Source organism: Nothobranchius furzeri, chromosome 2 (genome assembly GCF_043380555.1).
Source record: "Nothobranchius furzeri strain GRZ-AD chromosome 2, NfurGRZ-RIMD1, whole genome shotgun sequence".
NCBI classification, from domain to species: Eukaryota; Metazoa; Chordata; class Actinopteri; order Cyprinodontiformes; family Nothobranchiidae; genus Nothobranchius; species Nothobranchius furzeri.
Genome location: NC_091742.1, coordinates 27,216,096 through 27,233,953, shown reverse-complemented (window position 1 = coordinate 27,233,953; position 17,858 = coordinate 27,216,096). Strand labels below are relative to the sequence as shown.

General features: G+C 40.4%; 1 protein-coding gene across 1 annotated transcript in view; it reads right to left on the bottom strand.

Moving 5' to 3' along the window:
• LOC107377979 (adenylate cyclase type 3) overlaps window positions 1–17,858 on the bottom strand; it is a 32,424-nt gene that overhangs the window by 4,510 nt on the left and 10,056 nt on the right. Inside the window, exons 9-19 of the mRNA XM_015947961.3 lie at window positions 7,220–7,296; window positions 6,937–7,098; window positions 6,702–6,789; window positions 5,820–5,936; window positions 2,450–2,721; window positions 2,284–2,365; window positions 2,053–2,211; window positions 1,788–1,934; window positions 1,587–1,703; window positions 786–912; window positions 585–709 (exon numbers count right to left, since the gene is read on the bottom strand). Coding sequence (XP_015803447.2) covers window positions 585–709; window positions 786–912; window positions 1,587–1,703; window positions 1,788–1,934; window positions 2,053–2,211; window positions 2,284–2,365; window positions 2,450–2,721; window positions 5,820–5,936; window positions 6,702–6,789; window positions 6,937–7,098; window positions 7,220–7,296 — 1,473 coding nt within the window. The remainder of the gene's footprint in view (window positions 1–584; window positions 710–785; window positions 913–1,586; window positions 1,704–1,787; window positions 1,935–2,052; window positions 2,212–2,283; window positions 2,366–2,449; window positions 2,722–5,819; window positions 5,937–6,701; window positions 6,790–6,936; window positions 7,099–7,219; window positions 7,297–17,858) is intronic.

Sequence of the window (17,858 nt, the reverse complement as noted above, 5' to 3'; positions counted from 1 at the left end):
AGTAATTCCCAAGGGTAGAGTGGATGGAAGGAGGACAGTTACAACGAGTAAGCCAGGCGGAACATGTGAGTTTTGAGTTGAGACTTGAAGGTTAATAAGGAGTTTATGTTGCGGACGTCAGGCGCTAGAGCGTTCCAGAGTTTTGGAGCTGAGTGGCTGAAAACTCTGGCTCCCATAGTACAGAGACGTGTGCGAGGAACAGACAGGGAAGGTGAAGATGATGATCGGAGAGAGCAAGTGCGAGTGACAATGTGGAGGAGATCAGAAAGATATGGGGGAGCGAGATTATGGATGGCTTTAAAGGCATGAAGAAGTATCTTATATTATTATTATTATTTGACAGGGAGCCAGTGAAGTTGTTACAGGACAGGGGTGATGTGATCAAAAGTGGAGGTCTTGGTGATTATCCGGGCAGCTGAATTTTGGACTAACTGTAGCTTGTTGAGTGATTTTAGAGGGAGACCGGAGAGGAGGGCATTACAGTAATCGATGCGACTGGTGACCAGGCTGTGGACCAAAATAGCAGTGGAGTGTTGACACACACTCTCCTTGTGATCAGATTTGTCACGAACAGATTCGTTTACCTGGATGTTCCCCATCACCCCAGTTGACTCCATTCTGCTGGCCACGTTCACCGTGTTCCCCCAGATGTCATAATGAGGTTTACGAGCTCCAATCACTCCAGCTAGAACACCTCCTTTATTCATACCTGGAGGAAACAACGGGAGGGGATGAACACACACACCTACAAACACACACACACACACATTCCAGCACACACTGACCGATGCGCAGCATGAAGTTATTGAAAGACTGTTTGTTGAGGTTGTCCAGCGTCACTTTCATGGCCAAGGCAAAGTCTGCTAGATCAGAGAGGTGCTGCCATCGTTCTATCAGAGACCGGTCCTCTGGCTGTCAGACAGTATGGAACATTTTTATCATCACAACTTAACCCTTTGATGCATGAATTATGAAATCTTCAACCATGATTTTTGAAAAAACAATTTTTTTCATTCGTGTTTAGGTGTGAATGAAACAAATTTCAACAAATATTTTTTGTAAAATTTTATAATTTACAAATAGTTTATTACATGTCCACCTCAGTGGACAGCATGCATTCTGAGCATGAAATATGTTGGGTTGGCTTACTGAAGTCCAAATGGAGGGGCTCAAATAAAATAAAGTCTTCAACAGCTGTACTTAATAGCAAAAACAAATAAATAACAATTTTGAGTACCTGTCCACTGTAGTGACCATTATGCATCAAAGGGTTAAAGCATGGACGTAATTTTGGGGGGGGGGGACAGGGGGGACATGTCCCCCCCACTTTTTCCAAAGTCAAGTTTTGACCCCTGCACTTTTTACCATCCAAAAACGACATTACGCTATATTAAATTGACACTGGTTGAGCTCTAGGACCAAGAGGAAAACAACCGTTTGTGTTGAAGCCTGTTTACCATTAGCGCATACTATAAAGATACCCCCCCCCCGTGTCCCCCCCACTTCTAAAGTGAAAATTACGTCCATGGGTTAAAGCATGAACCCTTGTGACGAGTTGGAACAACTATGAGGTGAAAGGACGGCACCTTATGACTGCTGTATCCATTTGTGTTACTCTCTGGGGTGAGTCCGGATGCAGCCATGTAGGTGCTTCCAATTGTCTTGATCTTAGTGATGCACCGAAACTCTTCTCTGTCTAATAACTAAAGGGAGAAGAAGACACTGGTTGCATCCTGGTGCCACTGAAACACGGGTGTGATGTTATTATGTTCAGTGCCATAACCCACGCTGTCAAAGTCTGAGATGATCTCATTGAGAATCCTGAGACACTCAATGCCTCCGTTATTGATGCTCTCTTCAGTGTAGAAATCAGAAAAGTTTGGGATGGAAGCAAACATCACTCCTATTTCATTATAAGACTGGCTGTACAGCTCCTGCAAACAATACATCGAACATTGCTCATTCACTCGGCAACATGTTTTTGGAGCAGACCACAAGGTGGCGATGTTGCACATTTAATTACGATGACAGAGGCTTGCAGAAATCACGTACCTCATCTCTCTTTTTAGAGCCCAGGAAGTGTTTAGCCACATGTTCTGGCAGCATATTGGTGACCAGCGCTTCATTCCAACGCCTCATCTCGAATACCCTCTCCTTCTGGTCGTGCACTCCGATCTTCCACAGGAACAGCTTCCTGGACTGTCGCTCCAGCTGCATGCGTGAAAGGTTATTCAAACTAAACGTATTAGCGCAAAGTTCTGATTCGAAACGACAATAACTCACATGTCGAGCAAAGAAATAAAACCCAATCATCATGACAATAACCATCGTTGTCATGAGATACTTAGATGGCACCATGGACATTCTGAGGAAAGAAAAAATACGCTGAAATACAACTATAAAGTCCAAAAAAAGTGAATTTCTGCATGAAATTTGATCAATTTCTTACCGGAAGGAGGCAAACTGTATGTAGTCATACAGATCATATATGTCCCGCCAGCTGTAGATGTTAACGGCTCCTGTTGCTGTGACGACCAGGATCATGAGGCCTAATTTGATCAGGTGACTGACCTGCACCAACATGGCGACTGCAATAAGGGACATCACGGCCATGTAGCTGTAATATTTAGGATTTTCTGCACAACCTCGGTCACCAAGTGACTCCAACATGGGCCCAAAGCTGCTGTTGGAAACCCGAAGGGATGGTGGCACACAAGTCAACTGCAGCAGTGAAAATGACAGAAAACAAGGACATCAGAATGAAACAGATGACATCACCCACATGGAAAAGTTAGTAAAAGTGCTGATATGAATGTGTTAATGGTTTTTCTTGCTAATTCTGTTAATTTGGTGGTTTTAAATGAAATATTTTGTGTGCAAAATCAGACTTTTGTAGAACAAAAGCACCCTATCAATACAAGATCTCTGATTTAACATCACAAAGTCCTTTTGATGGTAAGATTGTGTGATTTCATGTGCTACATACTAACTGTTCAACTCTATAATCGCGATTTCAGCTTAACCAGGAAGTTTGTTCTGGGAAATGATCAATTATGTCGGGTTTCCTGCTGAGCGGCCTTGGAGGCTACCTGGCTTAGCGGAAAATTAACGAGCTGACGAGGAATATTGGCCTGATCCCGGAGCTCAGAGGTGGTTTGCATCGCGCTGTGAATTCACAGACTCAAATAATCGTCGAGATAAATCGTAAGCTTGGGACTTTGGCGGAGATTCATTCTTTAGCACAAAAGATGGATGCCATCAAGGATAGAGTGGACGAATCAGCACGGATTGGGATAAATTAACGTCCATTATTGGGATTTTGAGAGGTTGAGGACCAACAGACTGTAAGACAGAGGGGAAATTATCTCTGTCTGGCCCCAAAACAATTACTAATTGGAATCTGGCGCCCTTGAGCCTGCAAGGCTCCAACGAAAACTCCCCCTCAGAAGATATGTGGAATGTGCCGTCGCTATGGCAACTCAACTCTGTCTCCTATCCCAGCCTGGGCGGGACTGTGGGAAGGCCACTGAAGCGTCCAGGGTCACTGCAACCCTCCAACCCTAAATGCTCCTCCCCCTATCCACACTGAGGTGACATGCGCTGCTTATTGTTGCTGCAGGAACTGAAGTGGGGTTAGTCCCAACCCACCATCCCACCTAGTGAACACTTGTGTTGTGTTGTCTGAAGTTTGTTGCATATCTGTCTGTCTGCAACACGTTCTCACTCCCAGCGCGTCAAAAACAAACGCTTGGTCAGCCACCCTCTACGTCAGACCCCTGACACCAAAAGTGCCCTTTTTCGTTACATATGTGCGAAAAGGGGTTTTCCCCTTTTCTAACTGCAGATCCCAATGCAGCGTAAAACTGACGTGATGAGATATCCGCTGATGCGGCACCGAACCAGCTCATTTAACCGCACCTAAACCGTAATGTTTCACTATTTATAACCTTCCCCTCTCCCTCATCCTAACCTTAACCCTCTTGCTACCTAAACGTTACTCTCACTGTGATCAAGCGTTTGTTTCCCATCCATTCTGACTGTGAATTTTCGTATTTGCCGCCCAAGAGGAACGTTAGAACATACCATCTGGCGAGGGGGAGGTTACAAATACCCTCTACTTTTAACCTCCACCGTGGTAGTTGAAACCTCCCCCTCGTGTTGCCTCGGTCCAAACTCGACCAATGACGAGGCGGCTCCCTCCGTTCACTTCATAGAGCCGGCTTTTAGAGCGATCGACACATCACTAACGTGTTCGCTAGCAAGATGGTTAAGGTTAGGATAGGGGTGAGGGGAAGGTTAAGTAAGAGGATAAGGTTAGGGTGAGGTACAATGAGCTTGTTTGGTGCCCTGGCTGCGGACATCTCATCATGTCAGTTTTACGCTGCATTGGGATCTGCAGTTACAAAAGGGAAAAAAACCCTTTTCGCACATAAGTAACGAAAAAGGGCACTTTTGGCATCAAGGGTCTGACGTGGAGGGTGGATGACCAAGCGTTTGTTTTTGACGCGCTGGGAGTGAGAATGTGTTGCTGTCTGAGGTGTTTTTTGCAGAGCAAAGCTGCCCTCCCGGTGGAGGGTAACTCTGAAGTGCCTTTTTTCCCTCCACCTGAACCAATCCTCATATAAACCCTCTTATCTCTATTAAGGCAGCACGACTCAGGGTTGCGAATGACCACAGTCACCAGTTCTTGTCATGTGTCTTGCCCATGTACATTATGTCTGATCTTTGAATTGTGTGTACTGAAACTCTAATTTCCCTCTGGGATTAATAAAGTATTGATTGATTGATTGTTTCAGGAACTAGCCGAATGCCAGATCAGAGGAGAGCTGAAAACGACAGAGTCTTATTTCTTGGTATTTGGACATCTTGCCTCTGATTGAATAACAGCAACATGACCCTACCACTGACTTGTGCTGCGACATGGATGTTTTATCTCCACAAATAACAAGCCTGAAGGAGTTCTGCTGTGTGATGAAGTTGCTAATGCTAACAGTTAGCTTCTACTGGCTGAGGTGTTCTCTGCTGTTTCCTGGAAACTAAACCAACAACAGCCTTCCCCATTGTGAGTCAAGATGGGTGAGCCATGAATGTAGTGACAGGGTGACGTAGATCGTTCAAGATTTTCAAATCCTAGAGTTTCACCATCTATTTTCCATCAGAAGCTAATGCAGGAGATCGGTGTAGGAGACTATTTTCATGTTCAGACTGCATGAAAAACTCAGAGTGACTGAATAAAATCAAAGATAATAAAAAATATATGGTTTTTCAGAGATGTGCCACATGAGAAATCCCCCCCACATGAATCAGAGGAAAAAATTCTTCCGTCACATGGGAACATAAAAATAATTTCTATTTTAAAACAGGAATTAGCTGCAATGGACTGCATTCATATTTCTATACTCCATATGTTACAAATGGTTGTAATTTTAGACACTTCTTCTAACGGTACAATTGCCACTTACATTCTTGCTAAGCCACTAAAGCTGATGTTTACTTTTAGCATCTACATGCCAGACCTCGGAAGCAGCCGAGTGTGTAGCAGGTTTCTCTCGTGAGGCCGAGCCAAATGAGCCAGAAGGCAGCAAGACAGACAGCTAATGGACCCCGGTGGGAACATGTAGTCAGACAGGTAAAAGGCAGCGACAGTTGCATGAGTAGAAAGTGGAAACACACTAATGGAAAGGAGCCCATGCAGGAGGGTTGCATGAAACGATGACACACGTGGGTCCCAAATGAATTCCAGAATCCTGACTGCAGGCACTTCCCTACCTTGGTGTCAAATGCATGACAGAAAGAGAAACTTCTAAACACACGCTCACCATGTCAGCTATAACAGCCATGGTTAGAACAAAGATGGCTGCCATGGCCCAGGTGTTTCTTGCCCACCGAGTGCGATCGATCCACATTGAGAAAGATACCAATCTCTTAGAGAACATCTGGGAGAAAAAAAAAATTGTGGTAAAGAAAAAAAAATCCTGCAACTTTTGTTATTAAACTGATCTTGGATCCTAGTTTGCATATGATAAAAGGTCAAAAAGCAAAACTATCACAATAATAATTAAAATGGCAGGTGAGTCATCATGAAGTTGGACTTTGAAAGTTTTAGCGAGTTCATTGAATGGGCTCAGTATGAAGAAATAGTTTATATGTCTAACTAGATTGACAAGCTAACAGCTAGTCTAAGCATGGAGTGCAGCTGTCCTAAAACATCTTTAAATTTTGTAATTAAATAAAAGATAAATAAAATAACATTTCACAATAGTTCAAGCAAAAGCCATTTTGAAAACCTTTAAAGCACTATTATTTAACAATACACTATTATTTACATACAATTATATGGTTATCATCGCAGCAGCAGGTCGCTGTAGCACTCCTTGTGGATACGGGGCCCTTCCAATAGAAATATTATTTTCAAATAAAGCAGTTGTGTAAAACTTACAATATAAATGTTTGTAATACAATTTAGCAGCAACCAATAGGCTTTCTTTTTAAACTTTGGATTTCTTAAAAATAATTGTTTCAAACCACTTTGGTCGAGGCCATGCACATACTAGCTGTTAGCTTATCAATCAGGTCAGAAACTTCTTTTCTCAAAATTTAGGTCCTCCAGTTTCAACAGAAAATATCCACAAATTCTACTCCAAAAGATCTGAACTATCCAGTTAAGTCAAAATCAGATGTTTGTTTTTTTACTTCCTCACCCTTGGGAAGATAGCAGCCAGGGAGCAAACGGTGAGAATTAGCAACAACACTTGTCCAACTGCAAAGGTCACATAGTTCACGAACAATCTGGAGCAAAAACACAACGATTAAACACGGTTCTTCTAACAAAAAATAGCCACATAAATTCATCCAAGCATGTTTACGTGGCTTTTTAAATTTTACAGATTTTTGTATTGAAATTAAGCTTCAGATGAAACGACGACGCTGACTCACAGAGGGTCTATAAACACCTCCATTGCTGTGATGAAGAAGAGCACGATGACGCAGCAGCTGAAGGCGGCGCCGCTCCGCTTCTCCTTCTCTGAGGAGTAGTGCTCCTCTAGCTTTCCGTCCACAAAGCGAAGGGAAAAGGCGTTGATTTGATGATCCTTCATTCTTCAGCAATGAGGTGTGAAGAATTTAAAAATATTGAAAAGGAACACTCAAGTACAGCTTTTAAAAAAGATCTAGTTCAAGTTTTACGGCTAAAGTAATTTTTTATTTTATTTTTTCTTACATTTGCTGAGATTCCCTGTCCAGAAGCTCCTGCTGCAGTCGCTTGTTGATCCCTTGTTCTTCCGTCACCTTATTCCTCTGTCATCATCCAAGACAAAAACAGAAATCAAAGATGGATTAGATCATTTTGTCATCTAACACAATGTTAGAGTTGAGAAAAATGCCTTCACATAGTTGCATGGTTGTGCCATGACATGTGCAGCTGACGTTCACTGATCAGCCTGCAGGGTTTCAAACCAGAAATGCATCGTGCAAGATATGTATACGCGTAAAAAAGGAATAAATAAGTCGCTAAATTTGACAAACTCAAAATAGCAGAAGGGAAAGCAGCAAATTTAGATAATGAGATTGATTCCATGACAACTTTTTGTGTTTAGGACATCACAAGCTCAACAGATGATACCACTTTTCAGCAACAGAAGTAGGCGAGGACGCTAGATCTACCTGGACTAATTCTCCACTGTTTATAATGACTTAACATGCTATAGTAACTGTTTTTAATTCCCCTTTTCCACTGTCTTTAATGGTTTCAAGATTCATTATTAAAAGGACAGTTTAGCTCCTAGAATTATTGGGACACTCAAACCCCTCCACCACGGTAAGGTGGCAGCCCAGGGAGGGGCTGTCAGGCTGAAGAAAGAGTCCTATCAGGTCTTTTTGGCCTGTGGGACACCAGATGGAGCTGATAGGTGCGGCAGTCCAAGCGGAATGCAGCTCGGGTGGTCGCAGAGGCAAAAACTCAGGCATGGGAGGAGTTTGGTGAGACCATAGAGCAAGACTTTTGCACGGCTTTGAGGAGATTCTGGTCCACCATTCGGCACCTCAGGAGGGGAAAGCGGTGCGCTACCAACACTAGTGGGGACGGTGTGCTGCTGACCTCTACTCAGGACGTTGTGGATCGGTGGGCAGAATACTTCAAAGACCTCCTCAATCCCACCGACATGTCTTCCAGTGAGGAAGCAGGGTCTGGGGACTTTGGGTTGGCCTCTCCAATCTCTGGTGCTGAGGTCACTGAGGTAGTTAAAAAGCTCCTCTGTGGCAAGGCTCCAGGGGTGAATGAGATCCGCCCGGAGTTCCTTAAGGCTCTGGATATTGTGGGGCTTTGTTGGCTGACGCGGCTCTGCAATATCGCGTGGACATCGGGGGCAGTCCCACTGGACTGGCAGACCGGGGTGGTGGTCCCCTTATTTAAAAAGGGGGACCGCAGGGTGTGTTCCAACTACAGGGGATCACACTCCTGAGCCTTCCTGGTAAGGTCTATTCAGGGGTTCTGGAGAGGAGGGTCAGTCGGATTGTTGAACCTCAGATTCAGGAGGAGCAATGTGGTTTTTGTCCTGGCCGTGGACCACTGGACCAGCTCTATACCCTTAGGGGGATCCTGGAGGGTGCGTGGGAATTTGCCCAACCAGTCTACATGTGTTTTGTGGATTTGGAGAAGGTGCTGGAACGCGTCTCTCGGGGGGCCCTGTGGGGGGTTCTCCGGGAGTATGGGGTACCAGGCCCTCTGATACTAGCTGTTAGGTCCCTGTATGACCGGTGTCAGAGCTTGGTCCGCATTGCCGGCAGTAAGTCGGGCTCGTTCCCAGTGAGAGTTGGACTCCGCCAAGGCTGCCCTTTGTCACTGATTCTGTTCATAACCTTTATGGACAGGATTTATAGGCGCAGCCAAGGTGTGGAGGGAGTCCATTTTGGTGGCCTGAGGATCAGGTCTCTACTTTCGCAGATGATGTGGTCCTGTTGGCTTCATCAGAACGTGATCTTCAGCTTTCGCTGGAGCAGTTCGTAGCTGAGTGTGAAGCAGCTGGGATGAGAATCAGCTCCTCTAAATCTGACACCATGGTCTTAAGTCGGAAAAGGGTAGAATGCCTTCTCCGGGTCAGGGTTGAGGTCTCAAGTGGAGGAGTTTAAGTATCTCGAGGTCTTGTTCATGAGTGAGGGAAAGCTGGAGCGCGAGATAGACAAGTGGATTGGTGCTGCATCTGCAGTGATGCGGGCGTTGTTCCGGTCTGTCATGGTGAAGAGAGAGCTGAACCAGAAGGCCAAGCTCTCAATTTATCAGTCGATCTACGTTCCTACCCTCACATATGGTCACGAGCTTTGGGTAGTGACCAAAAGAATGAGATTGCAGATACAAGCGGCTGAAATTAGTTTTCTCCGCATGGTTGCTGGGCTCTCCCTTAAGAGACAGGGTGAGATGCTCGGTCATCCGGGAGGGGCTCGGAGTAGATCTGCTGCTCCTCCACATTGAGAGGAGCCAGTTGAGGTGGCTCAGGCATCTGATTAGGATACCTCCTGGACTCCTCACTGGTGAAGTTTTCCAGGCATGTCCAACCGGAGGGAGACACTTTGGAGGGTCTTAGTCTCTCGCCTGGCCAGGGAACACCTTGGGGTTCCCCGGAAGAGCTAACCTAAGCGGCTAGACAGAGGGAAGTCTGGGCTTCTCGACTTAGGCTGCTGCCCCCACGACTCAACTCCAGATAAGCGGAAGAGAACGAAAGGATGGATAGATGGATGAATTAAAATAAAGTAGGGCAGCCATGTTGAATTCTTGGAACCAGAGTCTGCAGACTCAGAATGCAGGACTAAGAGAACAGATTGCTTTATGCAGAAAGCACAAACATGGGGCGGTGGTAGCTCAGGAGGTAGAGTGGGTTGCTCAGTAATTAGAAGGTTGTAGGATCCCAGTTCCTGTTGTTGTGTCCTTATTTGGGCAAGAAACTTAACCCACCTTTCCTGCTGGTGGTGGTCAGAGGGACTGGTGGTGCCTGTGTACGGCAGCCTACCCCAGGGCAGCTGTGGCTACATTTTAGCTCATCACCATCATTGCATGAATGATACACTGTAGTGTAAAGCACTTTGAAGTCCTCTGACAGGGTTATTATTGTTAACAAAATAACGGAAACTAGAACGATACATTTTTTCGTTAACTGAAATAAAAATAAAAACAAATATTTGAAAAACAAATGAAACTGTAATGAGCATTAACAAAATTAACTAAAACTAACTGAATTTATACAGAATATTAGCTTAGTTTTCATGATTATGTCTTGTTCATAATTTCCAGTTGTTTTTATTTTTCGTCTTGTCAACGTAGAGCGTCATGTCGGCAAAGGGTTGGGAGGAAGCGACAGAGTCCAATTTGGGATTACTTTGATTATGACTGTGTTTTAGGTAAAAGCAGGTGTCTTGTAATAGAACAAGATCAAATATGTGGGGCATTGAGAAAAACAACCCACAAATCTGAAGGTGCATTTGAAAAGCTCACACAAGATGGCTGACCTAGCTTTCATCAAAAAGGTTTAGGAGCATGAGTCCCCGTCCGCCTGAAGATCAGAGGGATTTTGTTACAACAATTTCCATTCTTTTATTCATTCTTGTCACTGATAACTAATCTTCCTAAAAAGACTAGAACTGTAACAGAAACTAAGCATTTTGAAAAATATAGAAACAAAACTAAAACTAACAAGCAAGTTGTAAAAACTTATTAAAACTAAATAGAATACAAAATTTGACAAAAAATTTCTATAGATAACTAATATCACAAAAAAGACTACAATTATTATGGAAACTAATAAAAACTAAACAGAAACTAACCATTTTTAAAAAATAGAAACAAAATTAAAGCTAACAAGCAAGTTGTAACACTCATTAAATCTAAATAAAATAAAAAATTTGACTAAAATCTCTATAAATAACTGATATGACAAAAAAGACTAAAACTGTAATGGAAACTAATAAAAACTAAATGGAAACTAATTATTTAAAAAAAATCTAAACTAAATAAATATTAACAAACACGTTTTAAAACTCATTAAAACAAAAAAAAATAAAACATTTGACAAAAAATTTCTATAGATAACTAATATTACAAAAAATACTACAACTATTATGGAAACTAATAAAAACTAAACAGAAACTAAGCATTTTCAAAAAATAGAAACAAAACTAAAGCTAACAAGCAAGTTGTATCACTCATTAAATCTAAATAAAATAAAAAATTTGACTAAAATCTCTATAAATAACTGATATGACAAAAAAGACTAAAACAGTAATGGAAACTAATAAAAACTAAATGGAAACTAATTATTTAAAAAAAATCTAAACTAAATAAATATTAACAAACACGTTTTAAAACTCATTAAAACAAAATAAAATAAAACATTTGACAAAAAATTTCTATCGATAACTAATATTACAAAAAATACTTCAACTATTATGGAAACTAATAAAAACTAAACAGAAACTAAGCATTTTCAAAAAATAGAAACAAAACTAAAGCTAACAAGCAAGTTGTAAAAACTCATTAAAACTAAATAAAATAAAATCTTTGACGAAAAATTTCTATAAATAACTTATATTACAAAAAAGACCTAAACTATAATGGAAACTAATAAAAACTAAACGAAAATTAAGCATTTTCAAACAACAAAAACTAAATAAAAATTAACAAACAAGTTGTAAAAACTCATTAAAACGAAATAAAATAAAAAAGTGGACAAAAAATTTCTATAAATAACCAATATTACAAAAAAGACTAAAACTATAATGGAAAATAATAAAAACTAAATGAAAATTAAGCATTTTCCAACAAAAAAAAACACTAAATAAAAATTAACAAACAAGTTGTAAAAACTCATCAAAACTAAATAAAATAAAAAATTGGACTAAAAATTTCTATAAATAACTAATATTACTAAAATGACTAAAACTATAATGGATACTAATAAAAACTAAACGAAAACTAAGCATTTTCAAAAAATAGAAACAAAACTAAAACTAACAGGCAGGTTTATAAAAACTCATTAAAACTAAATAAAATAAAAAATTTGACAAAACATTTCTATACAAAACTAATATTACAAAAAAAAAAGACTAAAACTGTACTGGAAACTAATAAAAACTAAATGGAAACTAAGTATTTAAAAAAAATCTAAACTAAATAAAAATTTACAAACAAGTTGTAAAACTCATTAAAACTAAATAAAATAAAACATTAGACAAAAAATTTCTGTAAATAACTACTATTACAAAAAAGACAAACTATAATGGAAACTAATGAAAACTAAGCATTTTCAAACAATAAAAACTAAATAAAATTAACAAACAATTTGTAAAAACTCAGTAAACTAAATAAAATAAAAAAATTGGACAAAATATTCCATAAATAACTAATATTACAAAATGACTAAAACTATTATGGAAACTAATAAAAACTAAACAGAAACTAAGCATTTTCAAAAAAATAGAAACAAAACTAAAGATAACAAGTAAGTTGTAAAAACTCATTAAAACTAAATAAAATAAAACATTTGACAAAAAAATTCTATAAATAACTAATATTACAAAAAAGAATAAAACTATAATGGAAACTAATAAAAACTAAATGAAAACTAAGCATTTTCAAACATAAAGAACTAAATAAAAATTAACAAACAAGTTGTAAAAACTCATTAAAACTAAGTAAAAAAAATTGGACAAAAAATTTCTATAAATAACTAATATTACTAAAATGACTAAAACTATAATGGAAACTAATAAAAACTAAATGAAAACTAAGCATTTTCAAAAAATACAAACAAAACTAAAACTAACAAGCAAGTTGTAAAAACTCATTAAAACTAAATACAATAAAAAATTTGACAAAATATTTCTAAAAAAACTAATACTACAAAAAAGACTAAAACTGTAATGGAAACTAATAAAAACTAAATGGAAAATAATTATTTAAAAAAAAATCAAAACTAAATAAATATTAACAAACACGTTTTAAAACTCATTAAAACTAAATAAAATAAAACATTTGACAAAAAATTTCTATAGATAACTAATATCACAAAAAAGACTACAATTATTATGGAAACTAATAAAAACTAAACAGAAACTAACCATTTTTAAAAAATAGAAACAAAATTAAAGCTAACAAGCAAGTTGTAACACTCATTAAATCTAAATAAAATAAAAAATTTGACTAAAATCTCTATAAATAACTGATATGACAAAAAAGACTAAAACTGTAATGGAAACTAATAAAAACTAAATGGAAACTAATTATTTAAAAAAAATCTAAACTAAATAAATATTAACAAACACGTTTTAAAACTCATTAAAACAAAATAAAATAAAACATTTGACAAAAAATTTCTATCGATAACTAATATTACCAAAAATACTACAACTATTATGGAAACTAATAAAAACTAAACAGAAACTAAGCATTTTCAAAAAATAGAAACAAAACTAAAGCTAACAAGCAAGTTGTAAAAACTCATTAAAACTAAATAAAATAAAATCTTTGACAAAAAATTTCTATGAATAACTTATATTACAAAAAAGACCTAAACTATAATGGAAACTAATAAAAACTAAATGAAAAATAAGCATTTTCAAACAACAAAAACTAAATTAAAATTAACAAACAAGTTGTAAAAACTCATTAAAACGAAATAAAATAAAAAAGTGGACAAAAAATTTCTATAAATAACCAATATTACAAAAAAGACTAAAACTATAATGGAAAATAATAAAAACTAAATGAAAATTAAGCATTTTCCAACAAAAAAAAATTAACAAACAAGTTGTAAAAACTCATCAAAACTAAATAAAATAAAAAATTGGACTAAAAATTTCTATAAATAACTAATATTACTAAAATGACTAAAACTATAATGGATACTAATAAAAACTAAACGAAAACTAAGCATTTTCAAAAAATAGAAACAAAACTAAAAATAACAAGTAAGTTGTAAAAACTCATTAAAACTAAATTAAATAAAACATTTGACAAAAAAATTCTATAAATAACTAATATTACAAAAAAGAATAAAACTGTAATGGAAACTAATAAAAACTAAATGAAAATTAAGCATTTTCAAACAATAAAAATTAACTCACAAGTTGTAAAAACTCATTAAAACTAAATAAAATAAAAAATTGGACTAAAATTTTCTATAAATAACTAATATTACTAAAATGACTAAAACTATAATGGATACTAATAAAAACTAAACGAAAACTAAGCATTTTCAAAAAATAAAAACAAAACTAAAACTAACAAGCAAGTTTATAAAAACTCGTCTCGTCTCGTCTCGTCTTCCTCCGCTTATCCGGGTCCGGGTCGCGGGGGCAGCATCCCAACTAGGGAGCTCCAGGCCGTCCTCTCCCCGGCCTTGTCCACCAGCTCCTCCGGCAGGACCCCAAGGCGTTCCCGGACCAGATTGGAGATGTAACCTCTCCAAAGTGTCCTGGGTCGACCCGGGGGCCTTCTGCCGGCAGGACATGCCCGAAACACCTCCCCGGGGAGGCGTCCAGGAGGCATCCTGACCAGATGCCCAAACCACCTCAACTGGCTCCTTTCGATCCGGAGGAGCAGCAGTTCTACTCCGAGTCCCTCCCGAATGTCCGAGCTCCTCACCCTATCTCTAAGGCTGAGCCCTGCCACCCTACGGAGGAAACTCATTTCGGCCGCTTGTATCCGCGATCTCGTTCTTTCGGTCATTACCCAAAGCTCATGACCATAGGTGAGGATTGGGATGTAGATCGACCGGTAAATCGAGAGCCTGGCTTTCTGGCTCAGCTCCCTCTTCCCCACGACAGATCGGCTCAGCGTCCGCATCACTGCAGACGCCGAACCAATCCGCCTGTCGATCTCCCGATCCCTCCTACCCTCACTCGTGAACAAGACCCCGAGATACTTAAACTCCTCCACTTGAGGTAGGACCTCTCCCCCGACCCGGAGGTGGCAAGCCACCCTTTTCCGGTCGAGAACCATGGTCTCAGATTTGGAGGTGCTGATCCTCATCCCAGCCGCTTCACATTCGGCCGCGAACCTACCCAGCAAGAGCTGAAGGTCAGAGCTGGATGAAGCTAGGAGGACCACATCATCCGCAAAAAGCAGAGACGAGATTCTCCTGCCACCAAACTCGACACACTCCACACCACGGCTGCGTCTAGAAATTCTGTCCATAAAAGTGATGAACAGAACCGGTGACAAAGGGCAGCCCTGGCGGAGTCCAACCCTCACTGGGAACAGGTCCGACTTACTACCGGCTATGCGGACCAAACTCACGCTCCTCTGGTAAAGGGACTGAATGGCCCTTAACAGAAAGCCACCCACCCCATACTCCTGGAGCGTCCCCCACAGGGTGCCCCTGGGGACACGGTCATAAGCCTTCTCCAAATCCACAAAGCACATGTGGATTGGTTGGGCAAACTCCCATGCCCCCTCCATCACCCTTGCAAGGGTATAGAGCTGGTCCACAGTTCCACGGCCAGGACGAAAACCACAGTGCTCCTCCTCTATCTGAGATTCAACTATCGATCGGACCCTCCTCTCCAGTACCTTGGAGTAGACCTTTCCAGGGAGGCTGAGGAGTGTGATCCCCCTATAGTTGGAACACACCCTCAGGTCACCCTTCTTAAAGATGGGGACCACCACCCCGGTCTGCCACTCCCTAGGAACTGCCCCCGATGACCACGCAATGTTGTAGAGACGTGTCAACCATGACAGCCCTACAACATCCATAGCCTTGAGATACCCAGGACGAACCTCATCCGCCCCCGGGGCTCCGCCGCTGTGTAGTTGTTTGACTACCTCAGTTTATAAAAACTCATTAAAACTAAATAAAATAAAAAATTTGACAAAACATTTCTGTAAAAAACTAATATTGCAAAAAAAAAAAGACTAAAACTGTACTGGAAACTAATAAAAACTAAATGGAAACTAAGTATTTTCAAAAAAATCTAAACTAAATAAAAATTTACAAACAAGAAGTAAAACTCATTAAAACTAAATAAAATAAAACATTAGACAAAAAATTTCTGTAAATAACTACTATTACAAAAAAGACAAACTATAATGGAAACTAATGAAAACTAAATGAAAACTAAGCATTTTCAAACAATAAAAACTAAATAAAATTAACAAACAATTTGTAAAAACTCAGTAAACTAAATAAAATAAAAAAATTGGACAAAATATTCCATAAATAACTAATATTACAAAATGACTAAAACTATTATGGAAACTAATAAAAACTAAACAGAAACTAAGCATTTTCAAAAAAAAAATAGAAACAAAACTAAAAATAACAAGTAAGTTGTAAAAACTCATTAAAACTAAATAAAATAAAACATTTGACAAAAAAATTCTATAAATAACTAATATTACAAAAAAGAATAAAACTGTAATGGAAACTAATAAAAACTAAATGAAAATTAAGCATTTTCAAACAATAAAAACTAAATACTCCTCCTTGAACCGTCACCTTATCGTGGTGGAGGAGTTTGAGTGCCCTAATGATCCTAGGAGCTATGTTGTCTGGGGCACTTAGTGCCCCTGGTAGGGTCTCCCATGACAAATTGGTCTTAGGTGAAGGGTGAGACAAAGAACGGTTTGAAGGATCTTTCATGGCGGTTAAAACGAAGAGTCGGAGTACCCGGCCCGGAGGGTTACCGGGGTCCCACCCTGGAGCCAGGCCTGGGGTTGGGGCCCGTGAGCGAGCGCCTGGTGGCCGGGCTTTCGCCCATGGGGCCCGGCCGGGCCCAGCCCGAACCGGATACATGGGCTCGTCCAACTGTGGACCCACCACCCGCAGGAGGAACATGAAGGTTCCGGTGCAATGTGAATCGGGTGGCAGACCAAGGCGGGAGCCTTGGCGGTCCAATCCCCGGACAAGAAAACTAGTTTTTGGGACATGGAACGTCACCTCGCTGGCGGGGAAGGAGCCGGAGCTTGTGGCAGAGGTTGAGCGGTACCGGCTAGATATAGTCGGACTCACCTCGACACATTGCATTGGCTCTGGAACCCGAGACCTGGAGAGGGGTTGGACACTCTACTTTGCTGGAGTTGCTCCGGGTGAGAGGCGGAGGGCTGGGGTTGGCTTTTTGTTAGCCCCGAGACTCTCTGCCTGTGTGATGGGGTTTACCCCGGGGGACAAGAGGGTAGCTTCCTTGCGCCTTCGGGTCAGGGAACGGGTCCTGACTGTTGTTTGTGCTTATGGGCCAAATATCAGTTCAGAGTACCCACCCTTTTTGGAGTCCCTGGGACGAGTGCTAGATAGTGCTCCATCAGGGGACTCCATTGTCCTGCTGGGGGACTTCAATGCTCACGTGGGCAATGACAGCTTGACCTGGAGGGGTGTGATTGGGAGGAACGGCCCACCTAATCTGAACTCGAGCGGTGTTTTGTTATTGGACTTCTGTGCAAGCCGCAGTTTGGCCATAACGAACACCCTGTTCGAACATAAGGATGCCCACCGGTACACTTGGTACCAGGTTAGCCTAGGTCACAGGTCGATGATAGATTTTGTAGTCGTATCATCTGACCTGCGGCCGTATGTTTTGGACACCCGAGTGAAGAGAGGGGCGGAGCTGTCAACTGATCACCACCTGGTGGTGAGTTGGATCAGATGGCAAGGGAACATGCCGCGTAGACCTGGCAGACCCAAACGCATAGTGAGGGTCTGCTGGGAACGCCTGGCAGAAGAACCTGTCAAGATGGTCTTCAACTCCCACCTCCGGCAGAGCTTTGACCACGTCCCGAGAGCAGTGGGGGACATTGAGTCCGAGTGGGCCTTGTTCCACTCTGCGATTGTCGAGGCGGCTGTTGCTAGCTGTGGTCGTAAGGTGGCCGGTGCCAGTCG